Below are 25,081 nucleotides of genomic sequence, written 5' to 3'. Positions count from 1 at the left end.
GCCTGCGTGGCAGATCACTCAGCCCGGTGACAGCTGACACTGAGCCCCACTGGTGTCTGCCTGGTGAGGGCACACCCTGCCTGAGTCTCGGGGGCTCTGCTGGCCTCCCACGTCACAGAGGAAAGCACCGAGGCCGAAGCAGGCCTTTCTCACACCTCTGCTGCCCTGGCTCTCATTCTGTGAGATCCACGTATCCAGTCAACAGCTACTTCTTGGGTGCAGATGCCAATATTTCTGGAGGCCAAGCGGTGTGCACAGCCGGGAAAGGAGATGAACAGACAGAATTGCTGAAACAGGTAGACAAGCAAGTGCCCCTCAGGATCATCACCAAGAGCGCTTTCTCAGAGGGGCCAGGGTCCCACGTGGACTGAAATGAGCCGAGAGAGGTGAGCAGGTACAGGTGACACCCAGGCATCTGTCCTCCGGGCTTCACTTGGGAGTTTTCCAGCCTCCCAGCTAAGAACAGTGACAGGACCAGGCTTCATGAAGCAGCTGGATCCTTCTGCATGTCCAGATGAATGTTAGCATTTTGCAGATGTTACATGGCAACTCGGCAAGAGCAAAAAAAGCATTTTAAAGTAGAGGCCACAACAGATAAGGCCGCCTCCTGGGGTGTCCCTCACCTCGGAGGGACAGGGTGAGGAGATCATGCCAGATCCCACGGCTGTGATTCCAGATCCCTGACTCCACGGAGGAGCCCAGCATCTTCCCCCACTTTTAATCGGTCACACCGTAAAACGTGGAACAAACCCCTGCCGAGCTCCTAGAGCCCTCTCCCCCCCTCGATGAGTTCCTTTAAATAATTCACAATCCGCTCCAGGATTGAAACAAATCTTAACGCATCATCCTTCCCAACCTGCCCACACGACCAGGAAGCCCAGAGTCCCTCGACAGGAATCACCCGACGTGACCGGCCAGCCTAAATGTGGTTGTGGACGTCAGACGACCTAATACCACCCACGTCCGTTTTAGGGGCGGGGTGGGGGGTGACCACATGTCACTCTACTTGAGTTGAAAGGTGCCTCCCCAGGGACTTCATGGGTTCCACATTGGACTGCTTACCGCAAGGTCAGCAATTGAAAACCGCGAGCAAGCTGCTCCTTGGGAGAATGATGACGCTGTCTACGCCCACGAAGTTACCGTCTCCAAAATCCACAAGGACAGTTGGACTCTGTCTTACAGGATTGCTTTGAGTTAGAATTGACCCGACTACCGCGTCTTTTGTTTTGTTTTTGAACTCCTTCCTGTGGATTTTCTACCTGCCCTCTCTTCACAGCTCAGGTTGTTTTCCTTAAAATAGATCTGCAGTCTTGTCAGCAGTGAGAGGGCACATGTGGTTGACTGTCAAACCAGAGCTTCTGAGAACGGAAGGGGACAACGACAGGGATGCTACTGGGGGATTGGTTTGGCCATGTTGGGATAGCCCTGGGAGAGCCTGGCACCCCGAGCTGAGAGTGCAGGACCTGTTTCTGCTGCAGCCCAGCGGCACCAGCTCTGGGAGGGCCAGGGCCTCCCTGGAACCAGGGGAGCTGGGTTCAGCAGTGGTGGAATCTTGGGTTTCAGATGGAGTCACGGGCTCAAGGGCTCTTGTCTTTCTTCTCAGGGACTTTGTGAAGGCTTTCATCCAGTTTAAGAAGCCCATCGTGGTCGCCATCAATGGGCCTGCCCTGGGCCTGGGCGCCTCCATCCTGCCCCTGTGCGACATTGTGTGGGCCAGCGAGAAGGCCTGGTTCCAGACTCCCTACGCCACCATCCGCCTCACGCCCGCCGGCTGCTCCTCATATACCTTCCCCCAGATCTTGGGCGTCGCGCTGGTAAGCCCCCTTGGTCTCTGGCGACTGTCTTCTTGGTGATGGGTGGATTTGGGTCCCGAGAAGACCCCCTCCCAGACACCCTAAGTTGAAACTGGGTGGATTTGAGGGTGGGGTGTGCTGCTGCATCATTGGAGCCCTTCCCACGGAGGCTCTGGTCACATTTGGTGACATGAGGGCCACTGAAAAGTGTTGCCATTTTGAAGTGGTGGAAATTAGAGAGTGGGGAATGTTATGGGCCCGAGGGAAACACTGCCTTCAGACGTGGCCAGACCTAGGGGGAGGTGATGGGGGGAGAGAGTGGCATCACATTTTGATCTTCTTGTTCTATTAAGAAGTCTGTGACTTATGCCAATGCTTTCTGGTGCACCCTTCTCTGTCGGAGTAGATTTCTGCTTCAGATGGGGGAGGCAGGTTGGGAATTACTCGGGGGCTCCGTCAAGGGGCCCCTGGTGAGGACTGGGGCCCAGCGATTCCGAGGGGGCTTACGAGCTGGCTGTGCCAATGGGTTGAGACCCGGAGTCCTCTCGGCTGGTCTTCTCTTCGGCTCCTGCTCCGCTCCCTCAGCCTCCCCATTGGAGCTGGGATGGAGACGTGGCCGCCTTCACGTGCAGTGTCACTTACAAGTGGCAAAGCCGGGTGACGGGGGTGGGGACTGGGGAGGTCTGAGAAGATGACCATTGAACTTCATCCACTGAGCACGCACTGTGCGCATGGCTCTTGACTAAGGACCTTACCCACACTGCCTCATTTCCTCTCCACGCCATCCCAGGAAAGCCTTGGGTGGGTTGCTGCTTAGTGGGTTGACACAACACAAAGCTCTGTCCTCTTCCTACAATCTGGACAAGGAGGGCTTGGGTGAGTCGCCTGCCACCATGGATGGGGACCTAGCTGCCTTCCATCCAGCATGGTCACCTTCACTTCCAGCCAGGGGGGGGGGTGGTGGGAAGAGAGAGCGCCTGGACCTTCACCTGGGAGGTTTTCATAGGCCAGGCCTCTTGGGGCGGGGTGGGAGGGGGACAAGTTCACTTCTGTTCCCATCTCCTTGGCCAGGCTCAGTCACATGGCCACACTTAACCACAAAGGGAGGCTAGGAAATGTAGTCTAGCTTTATGTCTAGGAAGAAGAGAAAGGGCTTTGAGGGATCTCAAAGCAGGGCCAGGCAGCATGGTGTCCTCTGGTTCCAGTATTGCCCGCCTCTACTGCGAGGCTTTGCTTCTTTTGGGAGGGACAGTGGCCCTCTAGACCGTGTTACTCTGATTACCTGGGGACTTCTGTGCTTAGTACTGCGGTGCTTCACGCCTTCCCATTGCAGCAGGCGCTCTTGGTTCCCCTCGGGGCTGGCAGAGGGTTTAGTATTCTAAGGCTTTCTGTCTTCTCTGACTTAGTTTTGGGCGTGGTTTGAGTTGGGTGGTGCCAGCCCCCCACCACTAATCACGGGTTTGATAGGCACAATTGTAGGTTGAGATATATAAATATTAAAGTCATCGAGAGCATGAGAGATAAAAGATATTAAAATAATGGAATCAGACACATGTCATGGTAGCTCACCTGAGCCCCGCTTGGTGGTTCACGTGGAAAGGGGGAAGGGCAGGAGGACAGGGGAAAGGGAACAGGGGAGCGAGGACAGGAGAGGAGAGGGGGTACAACAAGAAGTCCAGGGAGGAGCCGAGAGAGAGGGAGCTCTCTCTATTGCTAACCCAGGCCTATATACCATTTGGGGACATGCAAGCCCACTAATTACAGGTGAAGACTTACATCACAGGAAGGGGTTGCACTATAGGTTTTACAGTAATGGAAGGGGGTGGTCTAGGGGCATGCACACAGTAGGAAGAGGAGGGATGGGGTATGCATGTGACAAGATGGGCGGATCTTGGATTCAGGATGGCTGCCTAACTTGATGTCACCTAGCAAGTTTGATCTGTTGTCTGGATCTCCCTAAGCACCATTATCAGTTGGGTGTAAACCCCACCTACAGGAGCCAAGCTGATGGTTGCAAGCCTCAGAAAGAAGTAGTCCATTGTCCCCAGCAGCAGGGAGCAGGCTCACCCCTATAGTGGGGGTGGGGGGATGCAGTGAGATAGCAGTCTGGCAGCTGATTGCCTCAAGGGAAATAACTTTTATCATTAGCTGCAAGCAGTGTCCTAAGTCTAACATATTTGGGGGAGACGACTTGGGAGAAATCTTTCTGTTTCCCACACTTGGGGGCACCTGCCATCCCTCTGTTGACATCTCCCAGGTCTTGCGTTTGTTAGCAGCACGAGTCCTTAGCAATACCCCTTCTCTTTCCTTAATAATCTTCGTTGCACCTTATTGAAAAGGACACCACCTAAACCGTGCAGATAATGAGCCCTCTGTACACACCCCTTCTGAGCACTGGTATCTTGCTTGCTGCTCCAGGGAGAGAGTCAAGTCTTGGCGGGCTAAGTGTATGTCCCTGGTCATATGTGTCGTGACCAATGAAGTTCTCCGGCCAGGTTCGGGTGTTCCGAGCTCTGCAGTAGGTTGTTGGTTTTAGGGCTCTTGCCCGCTTCCTCCTCAGACTTACTTACTCTTGTATGGAATCTGGGGCCTTCTGGAGAACACCATCTAGCTTCCCTTCAAAACGGGCCCTAAAGGGGTACACTGGATGGCACAGTATGTCTGTCTCGCCCCTCCGAGTGCTCCAAGACCGCCCAGTTCCTCGTATAAATTCCTCGCACAAATTAGAAAGCATTGAAGGTATCGGGGACTTCATCTTGCCTGGCTCTACAATCGTTGCTCATGGAAACAGGAAGCAAGAGAATGCTTGACTCCTGGCAGTGGGTAAATCTGTCAAGACCTCTTTAAAGGCTTGCACAGCATGGCTGTTGTCTGTGAGGCCCAAGCCAGGGCATTTCCAGTAGCCTCAAAGGCATGTCAAAGTCGGGCATGGAGTAAGGAAGACTGACTGCCCAGGAAGGCATGGGGTTGCCACTGAATATCAAGAGTGCCGTGGACGGCCCAGAGAACGAACAGATCTGTCTTGGAAGAAGTACAGCCAGAGTGCTCCCTAGAGACAAAGACGGCAAGACTTCATCTCCCAGATGAGACAATCCCCGGAGGAGAGGCCAGCAGGCCTGGTGAAGCGGAGGGGCATCTGCAAGGAGGGGCATCGGTGAGCCGGGCAAGCACGTTGGCTGCAACAGGAGAGCAATGGTGAGCTGGCGTGGGGCCGGCGGGCTTTTGTTCTGTGGCACAGCGGGGGTACTCGGTCGTGCTTTGGAACCGACGCGGTGGCTTCTAACACCAACAGTGGCGGCATGTCGATGAAGGGGGCGCTGAGTCAGAAGTCGTGTGGCACAGACGTGGTCAAATGGCACCCAGTGGGAGCCTCGTCGCTTTCTTTTAAGGGTTGGGAAGACCCCATTCTATTCTCAGCAATCTCTGATGTTGGACAGAGCTACCCCCAGTCCCTGGTTCCTCTGGATTTTGTGCTGCTTTGGTTTGTTTGTTTGCTTAAGTTTAGACTTCCCGGTCTGGGTCTGTCACCTGCCTCTCACAGGAGGTAGGCAGTTGGTCATTGATGTTTACCTTCTCAGTGTCGGCTCCTTCCAGGAGTCCTTGCATATAGTCAGCGAGATCTCCCTCCAGGGTAGGACAGGCATCCTACCGCTCATTGCCAAGGGCTCAGCTCTAGCTGCGGTTGGTTGAGGCAAGCTGGTCCTGTCAGGAAGGCAAAAGGGGCTTCATTAACATCAGCTCCCCCTGCTCTGTGGATGAGGGCTGGAGGGACCACGGTCTATGTAGTTTCTGACAGATGGATAGAGACACCACCAAAGAGGGAACCCTGGCCCTGCCCAGAGGGGGTGCCGATTAAAGAAGGACTTGGGGTGCCTCCTGGGTGAGGTAGAAGGATGAGGGTCCCTTCTCTATGTCGCTCTTGGATGGCAGCTGGAAACAGGGAGAGCTGCTAAGAGAGTAGTGATGTCACTGTCCTCCCTGGAAAGCCACTGACCACCTCCTAGGCAGCAGGTCCAGCAGGTGGTTCAGATCGGGGGACACAGTGCTGCCCAGAGCTGCTCACAGCCTCACAGACACCAATCCCAGGAAGCAGGAGCATCGCCTGGTGACCACCGCCACCGGGCTGTCGGACTCCTCCCGTCTTCTGCGGCCACAGAAAAATGTCAAAATTGTGCAGTCTTATCTCCCACTCCCTGCTCCCTTTTATTCCAGGCATTCCTGACGCTCCAGGAATGTTGCCCGCTGAGACGAGCGCTCCCGGAGGAAGAGTGGAGTCTGGCTCCTGCTACTGCCTCTGTTCCTCGTCTTTCTACTTCCTGAGACAGAGGTGCTTTCTGTTTTTAAAAAAGATGCTGCAGGTGTCTTCCTGCAGACACCTCACCAGATGTGTGTTCTGGACGCTGCTGTTCTCGCTGGAGCTGCTGGGACCACCGCACACCGAGGGCTTCCGACAACCGGGCAGTGTCTCATAGTGCTCGAAACTAGCCATTCAGTTGGTTCTGACCTGCAGGGAACCTGTGCCCACAAGACAGAGCCTGGCCCAGCCCAGCGCCGTCCTCACAATCGTTTGCGCGCACTGCTGCAGCCACTGTGTCGGTCCATCTTCTCGGGGGGTCTGCCTCTCACCCTCTACCCAGTGTGAGCTCCTTTCCCCAAGACCAGACTCTCCTGGCCACTTGCCTGAAGTACACGAGACGAAGTCTCACCTGCCTTGCTTCTCAGGAGTATCCTACCTGTTATTCTTTGCAGACAGATCTACTTGTCCTCTTGGCAGTCCCTGGTACTTTCAGTCGTCTTGCCAGCACTGTGATTCAAATCCATCCCTCCGTCTTCGGTCTGCCCTATTCACTGTCCGTCTTTCACAGGCGTTAGAGGTGATAGAAAATACCAGAGCTTGGGCCAGGTGCACCTCCGTCCTCAGAGCGACCTCCTTGCTCTTCAGCACCTTAACGGGGTCTTGTGCAGGATTGTGCATCGATCGTGGATCCAAGCAAGAGGAAATCCTTCACTACTTCACGTAGTTACGACAGTTTCGTCTATTGTCCAGGTGTGACGAGTCTGCAGTAGAGAGGATGGAAATCAAGGTGCCAGCAGGGCCATGCTCGAGGGCGAGTGTGTGGGTGTGATTCTTTCTGGTGGTGCCCAGCTCTTGGTGGCTGCGGGGCAATCTTGGGCTCTCTCTGGCTTGTACCTGCAGAATCCCTCCCATCTCCGCCTCTTCACATGGTGGGCTCCCCTCTGCGCCTCCATGTCCGCATCTTGCTCTCGTCTCTCTCGTAAGGACCCAGCCCTTGCGTTCATGCCGTGGTCATGTAGCGCGACCTCATCTCAGCCACATGGCGTGTGCACAGCTACTGCAGGCACGCCTGGGAGACCCGATGCTCTGCACGCCGAGCGTCTGTGAGTGCCATTCTCCCACGAGGCCAGACGTCTGCGTCGTGCTTTTGCACGACAGTCTACTAGTGTCAACATCCCTTCTAGCGATTCTCTTGATTGCAGTGGCCTAGAGTGGAATCGTCAACACTCCAGAGGTTTGCCCGTACTTCTAAGTAAGGCCATACCCACCAGTAGAGGGGCTGGAAGTTGAGCATATCTTTGTGGGCAGAGAGTGGTGGGGGTGCAGTTCAACCCACGACACCCACCTAATGCATTTCACTACTCCAGCAAAGTGGGGTGTCTTGTAGGCCGTGATGACACATCCTTGACAGCTAGTGGAGGTGGGGAAGCTGGGAACAGGCCTGGAGGCAGTGAGAACAGAGCAGCCGGCCCCCCACGACAGGACACAGGAGTGGGACATAGATAGAGGGCAGGGCAGGGAGGTGTCGTCTGTGTGGGAAGGAATGGAGACTCCATCCTGGAGAAGATCAGGACCAGCTGCATCCCATGGCCTGCTGGCGGTGACCCTGGCACCTGACAGGGAAGCACCTCCACCCCTGTGATCCCCGTGCCTGAGGCTCTCCCTACCTGTGGCTCCCCTGGGAATGTCAGGGACAGACTGTACATTTCACATCAAAAGACGCCCCCCCCCCCCCGCCAAGTGGGCTGCAGGTCCTGGGAGTCTGGGGAAGGCAGGGGTGTCCTTTGTCCCTGTACAGGGTCCTGGGCTATTGCAAGAGACATGATATTCTTTGCCTGTGTGACTTGGGATGTCTGCGTGGACATCAGAGGTGTCCAGGAATTTAGTGGGGTCCAGAATTCACCCACTAGCAGAACTCTATGTCTATTTCCCCTGCCCCTGTGGATGACTCCTCCCCTCCCCTCACACCAAACAGGTGTGTCAGGGCAGCTCTGAGCTCACTGGCTTCCCCCTGCACCCAGAGAGGGAGAGGGGTCCCTCCAGCCAGTGCCAACTTGGAGACCCTCCAGAGGAGTTTCAGTAGTGTGGGGGAGGTCATCTGGTCATGAGTAGACATCAGGACTGACGTACTGCCCCCTCACTCCATTGAATCTGTCTCAATCACCCCAATAAGCAAAGTAAGCACAGGCTTCTTTGTGCTTATTTACTGTTCTGTAGTGTACCGTTTTGAAGGCGGCAGTTTATGTGTTGGCCTGCTCACCCCAAGGTCAGCAGTTTGAAGCCCTCAGCCTCTGTGTGGGCGAAAGACGAGGCTGTCTGCTTCTCAGAAGACTGGCAGCCTCTCAAACCCAAAGGGCAGCCCTGCCCCGTCCTCTAGGTCGCTGTGTTGGGATGGGCCCTGGCACTGAGGGTTTTGTTGGTTTGTTTTTGAGGGCGTACGAGTTCTTGCTCCCCCCCTCCCCCGCCACATCTGAGATGCTGCCTCTAGGCCTTGCTCCCAACCTCACAGCCCCTCCTCACAGAATCAAAGGCTGTTTTTCAGATTTACAGCCACCCTGCCTCCCACCCCACGGCCAGGCTGACTTGTATACATTGTCCTCTACAGAATTGTAAGCAAGCACAGGAAAGCCTGAGTTTGCCTGTTTATTGGGCAATCCACCCCTGGTCAATCAACAATGAAGCCCTTGGCTGCTAACTCAGAGGCTAGAAAGACCACAGGAGTAAAGACCTGGCGGGGCTTTCTCTTCTTGTCAATGTAATGGCAGTGTTGGAAACTCTGTGGGGCGCTTCCACTCTGTCACGTAGGGTCACATTTGACCAGCGGCCCGTGAAAGCAACCACGATTCAGAGTCACGGTAAACCCCTTGCTCCCTTTGAGAATGCCCCGAAAGCCGTAGCCCCCCTTCCCTCCTCAAACTCACACAGACACACGCACACTGACAGGGGACCCCAGGGGTTCCCCAACCTCATCCCTCTCCCTTCCACCTCTGCCTTTGCAGGCCAATGAGATGCTCTTCTGCGGAAGGAAGCTCACTGCGCAGGAGGCCTGCAGCCGGGGGCTCGTGTCCCAGGTCTTCTGGCCAACCACCTTCAGCCAGGAGGTCATGCTGCGGGTCAAGGAGATGGCGTCCTGCAGTGCCGTGGTGAGCCCCCCACCGGCTCCCCAGAGCCACCCAGAATCTCCCATGCTCACTCCACACACTTGACTCTCTACCCACACAGTTGCGGCTGGGGCCCTGAGCCCCCTGCCGTGGAATAGCCACTCATGACATCTGACTCCACCCCAGAGTGACGGTTCACCCAGTGGAAGTGGGTCGTCCTGCAGGGCAAGGTCTGTGTGTCCTTCATGCGGAGTAAGCTGAGGAGGACGAGGGCCTGGTCTTGCCATCCTGGGTGGCTGATACCATAATCCCAGCAATCGGATGGATTGATTCATCTCAAAAGAGCAGATAGCCACAGCTGGTCTATCATCCAGTCAGGCAGCTTTTTTCTCATTGAATCATGACTTTGCCATTTTCGTTGTGGGGGCACAAAAAAAAAAATCCTGGGAGTGGGCCTGTGCGGGTCAAGCCCGTGTAGGTCAAGGGTCAACTGTGTCTGCTTATTTCATGTGAGGGAGAGGCTGCCGTGTGAGTCCACTTGGGACCGACTGATGCCCCCATCCATGTGTTTTAAAGGCTCACCCCCATCCTGGCCGGTGTCAGCACTTCTTCACTCTTCATGGCCATATAATATTCCACACCTCACCTGCCTCACGCTTTGTTTGTGTATTTGCCTGGCCATGGGCATTTGGGCCATGTCCACCTCCCTGCTGTTGCACAAAGTACTGCTGTGACCATTGGTGGACAGGCTTCCGTTTGTGCCCCGGACTGCCACGTGCTATCTATCAGATGCCTCTCATGGGTCAAGTCGTCCAGGCCCTCTTTGAATCTTCCTGATAGGACGAGTGGTGCCTTACGATGGACCCCACTGCTAGCAGGCTCAGGGCCTCAAACTGAGTTTTCAGAAGTCTTACAGAGAATGTGTTGAATTGGCGCATGCTTTGAAAGGTGTGAGAGGCGCCTTGGTGGTGTGGTGGTTGAGTGTTTAGCTGCCGTTCTCATGGTCTACAGTTCAAAACCACCAGCAGCTCTTTGGAAGAAAGACTAGGATTTCTACTCCTATAAACACTTACTGTCTCAGAAATCTACAGGGAGTTGCTAGGAGTCATTATTGACTTGATGGCAGTGAGTTGATATGTATGTTTTTTACCAGAATTTAATTTAAAAGTAAGAACAAACTTAATAAGTACCTCTTTAGTATTGAGAGGAGCCCTGTTGGCAGAGTGGTTACACTCTGGACTGCTAACCACAAGGTCAGCAGTTCAAAACCACCAGCTTCTCCTTGGGAGAAAGATGGGGCTTTCTACTCCCATAAAGAGGTACAGTCTTGGCAACTCGCAGGGGCAGGTCTACCCAGTCTTGTAGGGTAGCTATGAGTTGGCATCATCTGGATGGCAGTTTGTGAGTTTGTTTTTGTCTCAGTTTTGAGAATTCAGACTCAGAAGGAGAAGATTTGCACCCTTCCAAACCTCAAACCAGACTCACAGTCCTAAAGCCGACTGAAACCCGTTGCCCTGCTGGCATAGTGGGTTACTCATTGGGCTGCCAATCACAAGGTTGGCAGTTCAAATCCCCCAGCTGCTCTGCAGGACAGAGATGAAAACGTCCTGCCCCTGTGAAGTTGGCCTGCCTTGGAAACCCACAGAGGGCAATTCTAACTTTGTCTTCTGGATCATGGGTCTGCTGTGAGCCAGCACGATTAGACTTCTCCGCTTTGAGACCTTCCCACTGGAGAGATTTATCCTCAGGGACAAAGTGTGTTAATTTTGAAAAAGCGATGCTCGTGATACAAAAGACTAAAACCCACTCACTGCTGTCTCATCCTAGCATCGAACTGCCCCCTAGAGTCTCCGAGGCCTTCACAGTCAAGGGGACAGACACGGGCCGCGAGCAGCTGGGTCGATTTAGCCCCATGCCCCTAGGCTCCTTCAATGTGCCCAGCACACAAACCCACAAAGCAGCCACCGCGTTCAGAGAAACCAGACGCCCGGCAGGCCGATAGGATCGCAGGATGCGCTGGGGCCAGCTGCAAGACGCACGCGAGGCAGCCAGGCGTGATGTCCCAGTGTTTCATTTCCTGCATGCAGCTACCGAGTGCAAGACCCACTCTTCAGTGTCTCCGTTTGCCTCTGAGGGCGCCCAGAAAAGCAGATATGTACACAGTTGCAGAAAAGCAGGTGCCAGGGAATAACGTAGCCAACACGTAGGCTGCCGTGGCCAGGTTGACCAAGTGACTGTCTTATCCTGCACGTCGCTGTGGGTGCGGTGTGGGAACATCCGGTTGGAAGACGGGAGTCTTGGAAATCCACAGGGGGCAGATCTGCCCTGCGCTACAGGGTCCCTCTGAATCAGAGTTGACTCGACAGCAAAATGTTTGCTTCTTGGTTTCGTTTTGTTTGATGACAGTTAGCCCTCCTGTTACCCTTCCTGAGAAGGACTCCTCTTCCCACGCAGCCTGAACCAGAGGGCAGGGCACACGGGTGCACCGACAGGCATCAGCTCATTGCACGTTTGCAGCTGTCCTTGAGTTGAGCATCCTGATGCCCGTTGGGCAGATAAAGAAACTTGGGCGTGGGGAGCGTGTCCCAAGCCTTTCCGTGATGCCCACGGGAAATGGGAACAACCTTGATACCCTGGGGCCCAGGGCCCGCCCTCTCGGCACACCTGGGTTCGTGGCTGGCCATCAGGGAGCACCGGGGCTGACGAGATTGTCTCCTCTGGCTCTGGACGTTGCGAGGTTGAGCCGTGTGCCGTCCTTGGCCAAGCGCGTGGCCCTGGAGCGGCGTCCCAGGGCCCAGCTAACGAGACTCCTGTCGGTTTTCCCTGCAGGTCTTGGAGGAGTCCAAATGCCTAGTGCGGAGCTTCCTGAAGTCGGTGCTGGAGGACGTGAATGAGAAGGAGTGCGTGATGCTCAAACAGCTCTGGAGCTCGTCCAAGGGCCTGGACTCCCTGTTCAGCTACCTGCAGGACAAGATCTATGAGGTCTGAAGGGCCACGGCTCTCCGGCCCCAACGCTCAAGGGTGCCTGCCTTCCAGCATCGCCCTGTGTCTCAGAAATCGGAGCACAGTGTGCCCCGGCCAAGAAGCTTGTCGAGGTGTCCCTGCGTACTTAGGGTTGTGTCCATGTCTTTGTGTCTTTTGGTTGCTCCCTCGTTGGTTTCATTTTGTGTAACAGACGGGAAGCGCAGAATACTTGGCCTGCTCCCCGCCCACCCTGCCAGGCGTCCCGCCCCTCTGGCTGGAGATCTATGGAGGGCTATCTCTTCCCAGGCTCTGCCAGGCACCCACGCTCCCCCCCGTCTTTGTCCCCATTGCTGAAATGCACCACCGTGGTCCAGGACAGGGGAGACCATCATCCCCCATCCTTCTGACTCAGGCCGTGTCTACACAGTGCCTCTGGTGGGGAGACCCGGCTGCCATGGCTCTCTCGGACTGGGTGCAGCTTGGGTGGCAGGGGGTCCACCCTGCCTCCATGCAGTCCTCTCCGACGTGCATCTGTGTGACCTTCAGGGCTTGGTCTTTAAACCCAGCAGAGTGATTGATTTTTGCCAACCCTTAGATGGTGTACATTTAGAGATGGTTTTGTTAAAGCTATATTTTTTACACCAACGTAAGGCGGGAATTCTGATAATTTATGTGTATTATATGTAAAGCTAGTTTTGCAAAAACCACCACCACCACGAACTACTCGGAAAACTTGATTACCCACCCCTCCCCGAATCAGACCTATTTAAGTTATTTATTTGTGTTTATATAATGCCGTGTCTGTTGCCTGTACAGATGTTACCTTCCTGCTTCCCGAGCACATGCCATTGGGCGCATTCTAGAGATGACACTGAGGTGGCTGGCAGAGGAAGGACTGCAGTGGGTACAAGGGCGGGCTTGGTACCAGGCCCACTGAGGGTCCAATGGGTCTCAAATACTAGCCCTTTAGCCTTGTCCTTCGGGAAACTCCTGGGAGGTGTTTCTTGTCACTTGACTGCCTTTTCGGAGATAAAGGGTCCTCCCAGCCCAAAGGTAATACAAACCTGCAGTTCTTAACATGTTTATAATGTCCCCAAGAGGCGGGGGAGTAGCCCTTACCGAGGGGCCCCCGCATTGTCTAGACTGGGGCTCCTTTGCTTGGGGGAAATGCTTGAACTTGGTCCTAAGAGTTTGTTTCTTCTGTTATGTCCAGTGATTACTGATTTGGGTCTTCCTGGGAAGGTGAGATGGAGTTCTCACTCAGCTGAGCTATCAGCCAAAGGTCTACATCGTTCTCTCTCCAAATGTCCAGATTAATCCATCTTTTTTCTTCTTCTTTCTTTCTTTCATTCTTAACTGTCACCAACCCAAGGTAGCAATGGCCAGGAAGTGAAGTGAACGGCCAGCAGCTGGTCTCTGAACATCAGACCACAGTCCCAGAACCAGCTGCCGGGAGGGAGGAGGGTTTAGTTTTGACTTGAGTTGGTGAGGAGAGAACTGACCGCAAGGAACGAACAGGAGAACCTTCTGCATGAGGCTACGGCTGCTCTGAGTTGGGCGCCCAGAGAAAGGTCGATGCTCAAGGTCTTGGGGGTTTTCCATGTCCGTGGCCAACCCTGTGGGATCGACTGCATTCTCTTTTCCTCCAGTCATCACCAGCCGCTCTGGACGCTGGAGGTGTTGAGTGGAGCGGTCAGGGTTGGGGGAGGCCTGGCTGGGGGATGTGAGGAGGCCTGAGAAGAAGGAGAAGCATTGGTCCTCCCTCCTCGGTCCTCTCTCTCCAAAGTGGCGCCGGGCAGGTCAAGCGGAAGGACCCATGGCCCTGGACCTTTTTCGGTTCAGAGAACAGGTTGAGTGTCTACACCAGAGCCAGGGGCAGGATCCGTTCACAGTGACTCTCAAGTTCTTTAGGGCACTCGATCCCTGAGACACCCTTGGCAGCTTCTATGGGAAACCCTCCTTGAGTTTCCCCAGGACTGCTTGACGGTAAGGGAGAAGAGGAAGCGTCTTTCTTCTTGGGCCTGTGCCATCTTGGCCATTTGAGCTGGCAGGGAGCAGCCGCCCTGGCTAAGTCCAGGCAGAGGAAGACGGAACTCAAGTGTCTGGGGCACCTTCCGTGTGGTCCATTTGGGTCCCGTATGGGGAATGCCGTAGGCACACACCTGCTTCCGCTCAGTGTCACTTGTTACATACCCACGTGGAGAAAGCCAACGCAGGCTTGTCCAGAGCTCGCTTGGTGTGCCAGACAATCCCCCCACCACCACTCACTCCTTCAGAGGAAGCGCCCTGCTTTTTGCATAGCTTCAGATGTGGGGCAGCTCCATTGAACAGCCCCAGAAAAGATGTCAGGATTCTCACTGGACATGTTTGAGAATTCCTTTGGATCCACACCCATGTGTTCCCAGCTGAGAGAGCCAGGCTTTTTGTAGCTCCGGCTGGACCCCCAAATCATAAACCTTTTTATAGACCTCTGAGGACCGAGCTGTGGGATCGGGTCTGAGGTGTGGAGCCTATGTTCATTCCGAGGTTCGAGAGCTCCCAGGCAGTGTGTGAGCTGTGCCCCTGTAATCCATTGGAGTACAGATGGCTTGCCAGGTTGGCAAATGTTGGTCAGGTCTGTGCTTTACCTTTTGCTTGCTGACCAGGTAGACTGAACCAGTGAGTTTTTCAGTTTGCCAGATAATTCTTTTGATAATGTGTGGAAAAAGTTTGCTGACAGCCAGTTGACCCAAGACCAGACCTGGTGTTGTGTTGAGAGGTTTCACCCTGATAGATGTCTTGGGACAATGCTCTTGCTTCCTTTAAAAATGTTTCTATAGCAGCACTGATGTCTTTCAACAGAATCCATTCTTCTCTTTCTCTCAGTTGCTTTGCCCCCGAACTGCCCCATGTCCATCATTCCCTAGAGCTGAGTGGGCCTGTGAGGAGTCCAAGGTGCCCTCCCTGTTTCCCTAGGGGCTGGGAGAATGGCTGTGGGTGGGAGGTTGACATCTCCTTGGTCAAGGAAGCTTTTCCAGGGAGCCACTGCCCCCCTAGTGACTATGTGCTCCGACTCACCTTTATTCTGTCCCCCGGGCCCCCCAGATGCTGAGTGCCTGTTGTATCGGGGTGAAGACATTCGTGCTAGCGGCCCCGTTGAAGGAGGACCCCTTGTGGGACTTGGCCAGGGCAGTCGGACTCCCTTCACCACTGGGCAGCCACAGCCTACTGCTGATGCACCCCCGCCCCCCTCCCTGCTTTGGAATAATTCCTTTGAGTGTAAAGCATCCAGTGGGCTGCTGAGAATGCAATTGGATTATAGATGAAGCCAGGAGATGTTCTCTCTGACACACGGAAGTCGGTTTTCCATGTGAAGTTTAGTGTTAGGATGGAAAGAAAAAAAAAAAGAAACCCGATCATCACACCAGACTCGGAACTAGGTCTTTGCACATCCACATTCGGAAATAGCCATGTGTAAATGCATGAAGCATCTTGGTTTCAAAAAAAGTTGGGTTTTTTTTGTTGTTGTTCATTTTCTTGGTAAACTTTTTGTCCCCCTTGAAAGTCACAGTCACGCAATTTTGCCATCTAGTTTCTGTGGAGAGGCTTTGTAACCGAGAACCAGATAGGAACACCTTCAGACCTTTCCAACGGAATAGCTAAAATCCAGACCCCCTTTCTCTGCTGTGTGTGTCTCTTCAGATACTTAGATCTATTGTAGATATTAGTCTAGATATTATCGCTAATATACACAGTATTTAAGACTCTAAATTTAGAGATTTCCTAAGTATTTTATTTTATTTTCTCTGTAAATGATTTTGTATAATCTTTAAAAATCTACACTTGGCCTTTGTAGATATTGAAGGGAAGCCAATTGGGGGGGGGTTGTCTTTGCATGTATATTTTTGTTGTAGATAAGTGTCACTTAGTTATTCCTGCAGATTTCGGTTGAAATGCTTACAGACTTTAATACAGTATATATTTTCAGAATATAAACTTTTATATTTCTGTGGTAAGTTAGGATATGCGTTCTAGGCAATCTTTTCCATTACCATCACTGGTTCTTTCAAATGATAGCATACTGGTTTGGTGCCGATAGTTATGTCTTTTGTTTTTAATTTTTTTCCCATCAGAATCTAATGTTCTTCTGCTATGAGAGAGCAGGTTCATTTTCTTTGTTGTCGTCGTCTTCAAATGAGTTTGAAGTATAATTTGAAAACACATTGATTTTTGTGAATAAGCCTTACCATTAGTATCGGTAAATTTTCCAACCTTTTGCAGCAACATGTTTAATTTGAGATCTCCCCAGAAGGTCTCACTGTGTGGCAGTTGGTGATGTTTGTGAATAGAGCCTTAAGCTTGTTGCAAAACAAAGCAAAAAAAAAACAAAGTATAAAAGGTAATACGGGTGTTTCTTCCAAGCCACATTGGCCATGTTGAGGGGACTCAAAAGGAGTCGGAACTCATGGCTGATGGGGAGTTTGGTTGAGTTGATGGCAGCCAGGGTCACACAGATACCTTGGGTATCATAAAGTATAAGAATGGCTCAAAGACAGGTTTCCCAGAGCCACCTGTGTTCTGTTCACTGAGCTTAGAGATGGGGGCAGAGAGCCGCCGGCCCATAGCTTGTTCTGAACAAAGGGCACTTTCTGTTCCTGGCTCCTGGCCTAGGCAGTTGCTTGATGGGCTGACTCAGAGGCCTCTGGGCTGGTGGAGGCCGGCCCTCATGGAGAGATGCCCACAGGGTTTACATAGGAGCCTCACGGTGTAGACAATCTGAAGTTGAGTTGAGTCCCACGGCTGGCAGCAGCCCTGTGTATCCTCAGTGTCTCGCCGGTGGACCACGCAGGAGAAGCCATACCAAACCAGAGGTTAGCAGGGGAAGGAGGACAGGATGCAGATGGACATACAGCAGCAGGACCAGCTCCAGCGGGGACTGTTCGCACAGAGCGTGCATTGTGGAATTGCCCACAGTGGGCCCGCTTTGTCTGGTAGCTAAAGAATCCACTAGAGATTGAATTTCATGAAAATAATTTTTTTAAAGAAATATTTCATTTTTGGTGGGCCACCTCCAAGGAGTCACCAACCGATGCTCCTTCCCCTTCCCAGCTCAGTACCGAGCCTCCTGACACCATGGCTAAGACGATAGCCCAGTCAAGTTTACCTTGTGGCATCCCTTCTCACAGGTGGTCAAGAAGTCTGCTTGTTGGCCATGTGCAGAGCGGTTTGCTATCCATTTCTCCCATGTGTGTGACAGTCACAGAGTCTAACCCATCTGGTCCCGAGCTCCGGCTCTGGATTCCCTAGGGGTTGGCCAAACTTCCTGGAACGCGGTCAGGCGACTCTGGGCAGTAGGGAGAGAGTGGTGTCCACCTCATGTTTAGTTCGTCCCCAGGCCGTTAGGCCCCACGTTGCCATTTGCTGACTCCCATGTTGACAGGATTGTGAAGCTGTTGCCTATCATACCAAAGAATTCCATTATTCCAACAAAGCACGCGTTTCATGAAGGATGGGCACATCTCTACAAGAGATGGGCATGTTTTGTAGCACAGAGAACCCGCTCAGTCCCCACGACCTCACACTCCCCCTAGCTGGCCACATGGGTGAGGGGATGGGGGTTGGGGGTGGTGATTCATTGTCTCCTCAAGAGGGCTCTGAGAAATGACTTTCCAGTTTCAGGTGGGTGTTACCTGCTGGGTAGTCTCGGCCTTTACCCAGGTCGTACAAAGTGGGTGGAGGGCCAGCATGGATGGCTTGGCCCATGTCATTTGAATCAGGGCCTCCAGGGTGAGTTTTTTCCAGATGGGTCTATGCTGAGCGGTGGGATCAGGCGATTGGTCTCCCTTTTGTTCTGCACCAGCCATTGCGTCCCCCACCTGGCGTGAGAAGGCCCTCTCACCCTGGGTGGTGCTCATTTGTCACTCACGGTGACGTCGTTGGTTGATTCAGTGACCGGCTGAGAAATGATGGATGCTGAAAAAGTCGTATTCTATTGGTAAGGCTTATTACCAAACTTCTGATAATGAAGCAGGCTACCAAAAAATATAGTAAGAAAAATAAGAAAAGAAAGAAAAGACGCCCCCCCCCCCCAAAACACACACACACACACAAAAGTCCTTGCTCCGCCCTCCCTTGGAGAGTTTGGCACTGACTGCGGATGTAGGGTGCATGCCAAGATCCACAGAGACCCTTGAAAATTAGGCTACTTGCTTTTGGTTTTGGTTTTGCCAGATCATCTTGGGAGAGTCTTTAACTAGTTCTGAATATTTGTAAGTTTGGGTACTTCGTAGGATTATAACGCAGGTACCGCCCCCCCCCCTTTCTCCTGCCTTGTAAATATTTCCCGAGACTTGGGTGCAGTACTGAGGGTACTGATCTTCTGACTTATCAGATGCTGACTGTCTAGAGCAAATCGTTGACACTCTCTTTGTGAATGGTCCTGTAACGTGTATGAACACATTTCTGGGTGCCTTAGAAGTTGTATTTTTCATGTGTGCTAATATGCAGTATTTATACATTGTGAGAAGCTGCTTTGAATAAAAAGGTTCAAACCTCACCTCTGCTTGCTGGTGTATCCCCACCCTCTCCTCTTTCTGTGGCCCTCACATGAGGTTTGCCAGCAGGTGCTGGGGCTTCCAAGCTAGGAGGTTCTGGTGCCTTCTGGGAGCTGAGGCACCCGAGACTTCGCAGTTGGGTCCCCTTGGAGAGCAGAGATGTCCACCCACACTTGGCTTCAGGCTTCCGTTATTCTGGCTGGCAGTTGCTTGCTGCTAGAAGACCCTAGAACTGGGGCTTAGGAGTTGGTTTCCATGGGGAGTCGATCTTAGCATTTGTGCCTTCCGGGGTACCCTAGGCTGGCTCCTGGCCCCAGGGACTCTCCTCCTCACTGCAGACAGGCCTACTCTGACCTCTGCCATCCCAGCTCCCAGGCTTGCCTCGGAAGGATATTGGTCTCCATGGAGCCAGGCAGGGTCCCACACAGACCTGGTTTCATGGTTCTGATCGTCGCAGCGTAGGAGGCTGTCAGAGGCACACTGAGGGAACTGATCGCTTCCAGGGCCTGCCTTCAGAGACATGGCCCATAGGACAGAGGAGGAAAGAGTCTTCCAGGGGCTTGTGGCAGCAGGGCATTCTGGGAAAGTGACATGCTCCAAGCTGGTCAGCCCCTCAGTAACCAGGGCCCCTGCTCTGCATCAGGCACTGTGCTAGGTGCAGGCATACTGAGCCTTAGTCCCTTCGTGGAGTGTAGTTTCATGGGACGGAGGGAGGTGACCCTGCCCTGACTGACCTTGCCATGCCCCAAGGGTTGAGCAGCCACAACGCAGCACTCTGCACACAATCACAAGCACACTCGGGGGACGGGATTGGGGGAGCGCTAGGAGGGAGGGCACAAGGGTTGTTTGACTCCCATTGGCTCACCTTTCCATCCACGTGGGTCAACCACACTTGGTGAGTCATAGGACTTCACTGTCAGCCTCCCCTCACTTGCCCTTTCCATTCTGTCCACACCGTTCTGTCCTCCAAGGTCTACACTCGAGCCGACCGAGAGCCCTTGGTCTCTAGCTTCTCCCGCTCCTGCAAGTCCATTGGACGGGAGCTGCAGCCTGCAACGCCTGTAGCAAGCTTCCATGATGTGGACCATCTCTCATCGGCTCATTTCGATCGCAGCACTGAAAGAGCCCTTCCCCAATAGAGGGAGGAGGAGGTGGTCCCTTAATCTCCTAGGCGTGGGATGTGTTAGGTTGGGCTCTCTTGGGAAGCAAAACCAGTGTCACTTGCAGGTGCCTGTCAATAGACTGAGATCTCGAGACAAAGGTGTGTGCAGTTGTAGACATTGGTGAGTCCTGCCCAGTTCAACTCTGATTGGTAAGTCCTATCAAGTTCAAGCCCAATTGGTAAGTCCTATCCAGCTCAAGTCTGATGATTGGGAAGTCTTACCCAGTTTAAGTACGATGATTGGTAAGTTGTGTTAGTCTGGGTAGACTAGAGAAACAAATCCATGGACACACATGTGTATAAGAGATTTATATATAAGCGCAATTGAGCATTGAGAAAACATCCTAGCCCAATCCAGATCAAGTCTGTAAGTCTGATACTATCCCATATGTCCGATAGCAATCTATAAAGTCCCCTTCAGACTCACAAAATACATGCAATGACGCCGAATGTAGAAGATCACAGGCCAGTGGATAGAAAGTCCTTGGATCCAGTGGCATTGGAAACATCTCAGCGTTGGCAGGGGTCTCTGCATCAGGGTGGGTTTATGTGTCTTGTCAGCTGCTACGTCTCCCAAGGTGTGAGCAGAGTCTCCCACCTCCAAGGAGGAAATAACCAGATTTCCCAGAATTCTCAGGAGAAGGCCATGCCCACACAAAAGCCTCATTGGCCACGATCTGATTGATAGACTAGCCTCCACCCCTTCACTCATAATCCTCTCAAATCGACAATTATGTAACCCACATAAGTTCTAACCAGTTCAAGGAAGTTCGGCTTCTCTTGACTCGTGGAAGCTGACGAGCAGGAAACAGGATGAAGAAGCACAGGCTGGTGGAGGCAGCGGTGATGTGAATCTGAAGTCATCCTAATGTACGTACCGTGGCTAGTCTGCTGACAGCTCCTGGGATCGCCAGGTGATGCAGCAGGGGACCGAGCAGCTAGATGCAAGATCCAACTTCAGCAGAAGGTGAAAGGCCAAAGAGGATTAGACTCTTCTTGGTCTGTCTCTTATCCACAAAGGCTTATGACACCGAGAGGTGTCATCAGGCTGTGACCCAATTAATAGACTGGGCTCCCCACCCCCCCACCCCGGACCATGACACAGAAGTGTCTAGTTGGCCACAGGTGCACATAACAGGATGCTACAGAGTGGATGGTGAGACCTTCACAGAGCGGAGATTTACTCTCAGCCCTCCAGATGAGAGAAGTCAACTGGGACGCATTGTGGATAGGGTCTCCTGACTTTGGTCTTAGTTCACTGGTGCTGCTCCAACAGATCCCCTAGGGCGACAGCTTTCACAAGCACCTGTGTTCTCTCACGGTGTCTGAGGCCAGATGGCCAGAGTCAGGGTGCCAGCCGTAGTGGAAGGGTTTGTCTCGGTCATCCCTGCGGGAAGGTCCTTGTCTCCTTTCAGCATCTGTGTGCCTGATGCATACTCCTTGGAGATCCCCGCATGTTTGGGCTTCCATCTTCTGTGTCCAGGACCTTTGTGGACTCTTCAGGTCCAAAGGACCTGCTCCACTCCTGACTTTTTTTGGGGAGGGGTGGGGGCGTGTTTCATGTCATTCCTTCTCTCCTGGCTTCTCCTGACATCTGTAAAAGAAAAGCCACATCGCAGGGGAACTCCCCTCCTGCACTGCATCCAAGTTGTGTCCACCCCCCACTCCGGGGGTTGCATCTTGCCTTATTCATACCCCGCACAACTGCTTGGCAGATCGCATCATGCGGGAGGATTACATTCTCACCTAACTCAACCCCCTGAGGAGCATGGCCCAGCCACGTTGACACACGTTTTGGGGGCAGGCACAGTTCATTCCAGGGTGGATTTCCTAATCAGTCTACGATGAGGATGATGGGGGCTGCCCTGGAGTCAATGCCAGCTCAGGGCAGCCCGAGTGTGTGGGGTTTTCAGAAGCAGACTGACAGGTATCCCTGGGTGGGTTGGCACTGCCAACTTCTTGGTTCAGAGTTACACGCTGGGCTATCTGTGCCTCTCACGGCCTCCACAGTGGATCCATGCCATCGGATGCAGATACAGATCAGGGTCGGGTGGACTCCATGCAACAAGGGCCAAGAAGAAGGACAGGGTGTCATGCCATAAGTGTGGTGTCCTCTAAGTGCCGACATGTGGGTGTCCACCCTCACCCCTTCCTTTCTCCTTACAAACAAAGCAAAACCTGCGAACAAATAGGAGGAAGGAGAGCAGGGAGCTAACCTGGAGTTTGTGTCTCCAGAGCCTGCCTGCCAAGCAGGTGTAATTCAAGCAGCGCCAAGGGACCCCACCCACTAGGGAAATCCCCAAGCCAGATGGTGGCTTGAAACATAATAGCCTCCTGGATTAAAGGCCTTCAGCATGATGTGTGGATGTACGTTGGTTGGGGTCTGTGGGTTTAGCCACCGTGTTCCCAGGGACACGCACCCACGCACTCACTCGGAGCATGTGTGCCGCCTCAGGCTGGGGGAAGAAGACTTGTCCTTCCAATGGCCCATCAACCGTTGAACATGGAGCCCTCAGCTTCCCTGGGACAGGTGGCGTGTGCGCTGTCTGCAAGGGGGCGGGGCCTGAGGGGCCCTGGCGGCATCCCTGTGCAGCCCCACACATCCACGCAGTCACGTCCAAAGTCGGACACTTGGATGGTAAAAGAGCATTCGCCAGGTGACAGGAGAGCATTCAGAAGTGGCGGCTCCATTACTGACAGGCTGGGCCTGTGGCAGACCGCTCCAAAGAACCTAGAAGTCCCATGCTTGTGTCTACAGACCAGGGCTGCCCGCGGCCGCGTGCCCTGCTTGTCTGCAGAACCTCTCGCCTCTTCTCTCCTCTCTGTCTCACACCTCCCCCTCTCCCCTCCTCTTCCCTTCTCTTCTTCCTCCCCCCTTCTCCTCCTCTCTCTTCCTCCACCTGTCCCCTCTTTCTCCGATCTTCTCCTCTCTCCCTCCTCTTTCTCCTCTTCTCTCCTCTCCCCCTATGTCCTGTTGGTTACCACTCTCTCCCCCCACAGCAATCTTGGTGCAGCAGAGGGACCCGGGATCCATCCAGTCTCAGCTCAACCACTACAAGATCTCCTATGGCGACGGCACGGCCTCGGGCTCCCGACTCCTCACCTCCTGTGTCTCTGCGGTTTCTCCTGAGGGTGAAGGGTGGGGAGGAGTCACGGGTGCACACCATGGTGGAAGGACGGTGCCGCCAAATGCCCGCGTGAAAGATGTTAAAATGGTCCATGTGTTAGATAAGTGTCATTGATTTCAACCACAATTTAAAAGTACCAAACCAGACACACACACACACGCCAACACCGCTATACATTTTTGGCTTCCATGTGGCTACTTTGCCAGGATATGAGTTTTATCAATGGAGTCCCGCTTTACCAATGTTAAAATCTGGTCTCCTAAGTGTAAGCATCACCACAGTCAATTTCAGAACATTTTCTTCACGTGCTCATGGTTATTTTTAATAAATCATTTTCTTGGGGACTCTTACAGGTCTTATAACAATCCATACATCAGTTGTGTCAAATACTTATGTATATAGGTTGCCATCATTGTTTTCAACACATTTCTTTCTACTTGAGCCCTTGGTGTCAGCTCTTCTTTTTCCCCTCCATCTCCCAATCTTCCACCCTCATGAACCCTTGATAAATGATAAATTATTATTTTCATGTCTTACACTGTCTGCTGTCTCCTTTCACCCATGTTTCTGTTGTTCATCTCCCTGGGTGGTGGTGGTTCCCCCTTTCTCCACTTCTCCCCCCACTTTCCCCCCCACCCTCATGATATTGCTTCTCCCATCACTGTTCCAGATGGGTTTATCTGTCCTGGATTCCATGTGTCAAGTGTTCTTCTGTGTACCAGTGTACAGGCTGTGGTCTATCTGGATTTGTAAGGTAGAACCGGGGTCCTGCTAGTGGGGGGAGGGGGAAGGAAGCATTTCTCCCCATCCTCCCCTGCCATGCCCCGAGGTAATTACCAGTCCAGTAACTGTCTCTATAGATTTACGTTTCCTGGATTTCATACTATAGAAAATCATGCCAAACCCAAACAGGAAGAAACAACAGCAGCAAGAACCCAACAGCAATGAAACTCAAACCTCACTCGGAGTCGTTTCAGGCTTACACACCCTGCTCCAGGGACTCTTCCAGGATCTTACCCAAACATGAGCCCCCACGGCCCCGGCCCCAGTGTTAACATCTGGTATAAACACAGTAGAGTGGCAAAACCCAGGAGATTGATGAGATTTGCAAACGCAAACCCGTTGCCATTGAGGCGACTCCCAGTCATTGCTGCCATATAGGACAGAGTGGAGCTGCCTGAGCAGAGAACTGCAGAGTGGAGCTGCCCTGTAGGGTTTTCGAGTCTGACCATCTTTACAGAAGTCGATGACCTCATCTTTCTCCTGAGGTGCTGCAGGTGGGTTTGAACCACCAACCTTAGCACGTAGTGCCTGAGCCACTGCACCTTCAGAGCTGCATAATATTACTAGCATCTGAGGACTCAAGCCTCATGACTTGTCCAAGGGATGCCTGCTTGGTGGCCGACATTCAATCTAGGGTCACACGAAGTCCTCTCGGGTCTGAAGCCCTTTCTTATTTCTTAGCCTTATTTGGCCTTGGCTTTTGGGAGAGTACAGGTGACCTGTGACTTGTAGAACATACCCCCCAACCCCCACCCCCAACTCACTGCGGGTCTGTTGGAAGTTCCCCGGGACTGAGTTCAGGGTGTGCTTTTCTGCGGTGGTGCTTCACCTGTCTCGTTATATCTGGAGGTGGGTGATGCCCGTGCCTCTCTTGACTGAAAGCGTTCACTTGACTGTGGGACCCAGTGGTGGGTGCTCTTCCAGCTGCATGGCCCAGAGACTGACTTCTGGACCACCTGCTCACGCTGTCGGAATGCTAACTCCTGAGAGCCACGGAAGACCCCATCAGGTGACATTGTGACGTGGAGCATTGCGTTTATCCTGGGAGTACATCGAGGTCAGAACCCCATCTGGACTCTCCAGCACTGTTGGTCCTTGCCCATAGGGAGTGCTCAAGGTGTTTGTGGGGTGGATGAGTGGGTGACCCAAGGGCCCACACAGGAATGACACACGCAGAGCCCTGCGCTCCTTGAGCTGCTCGAGTCATCTGTGACTCATGATGGCCCTGCGGGAGGAAACGCTGCCTGGGCCGGAGTCGTCCTCACAACCACCAGTGTATTCCAGTCTGTCACTTCAGAGGACGTTCCCTTCCGTGTCCCT

At 53.2% G+C, this 25,081-nt stretch overlaps 1 protein-coding gene across 2 annotated transcripts in view; it reads left to right on the top strand.

Annotated features, from left to right (window-relative positions):
- CDYL2 (chromodomain Y like 2) overlaps positions 1-18,684 on the top strand; it is a 129,426-nt gene extending 110,742 nt beyond the window's left edge. For both annotated transcript variants that reach the window (XM_075538051.1, XM_075538052.1), the window contains 3 exons: positions 1,604-1,814; positions 9,090-9,233; positions 12,021-18,684. In XM_075538051.1, coding sequence (XP_075394166.1) covers positions 1,604-1,814; positions 9,090-9,233; positions 12,021-12,179 — 514 coding nt within the window. In that variant the 3' untranslated portion in view covers positions 12,180-18,684. The remainder of the gene's footprint in view (positions 1-1,603; positions 1,815-9,089; positions 9,234-12,020) is intronic.
- Positions 18,685-25,081: the final 6,397 nt, after the last annotated feature.

Source organism: Tenrec ecaudatus, chromosome 18 (assembly GCF_050624435.1).
Source record: "Tenrec ecaudatus isolate mTenEca1 chromosome 18, mTenEca1.hap1, whole genome shotgun sequence".
Classification (NCBI taxonomy): Eukaryota; Metazoa; Chordata; class Mammalia; order Afrosoricida; family Tenrecidae; genus Tenrec; species Tenrec ecaudatus.
This window is presented reverse-complemented; position numbering and strand designations above follow the sequence as displayed.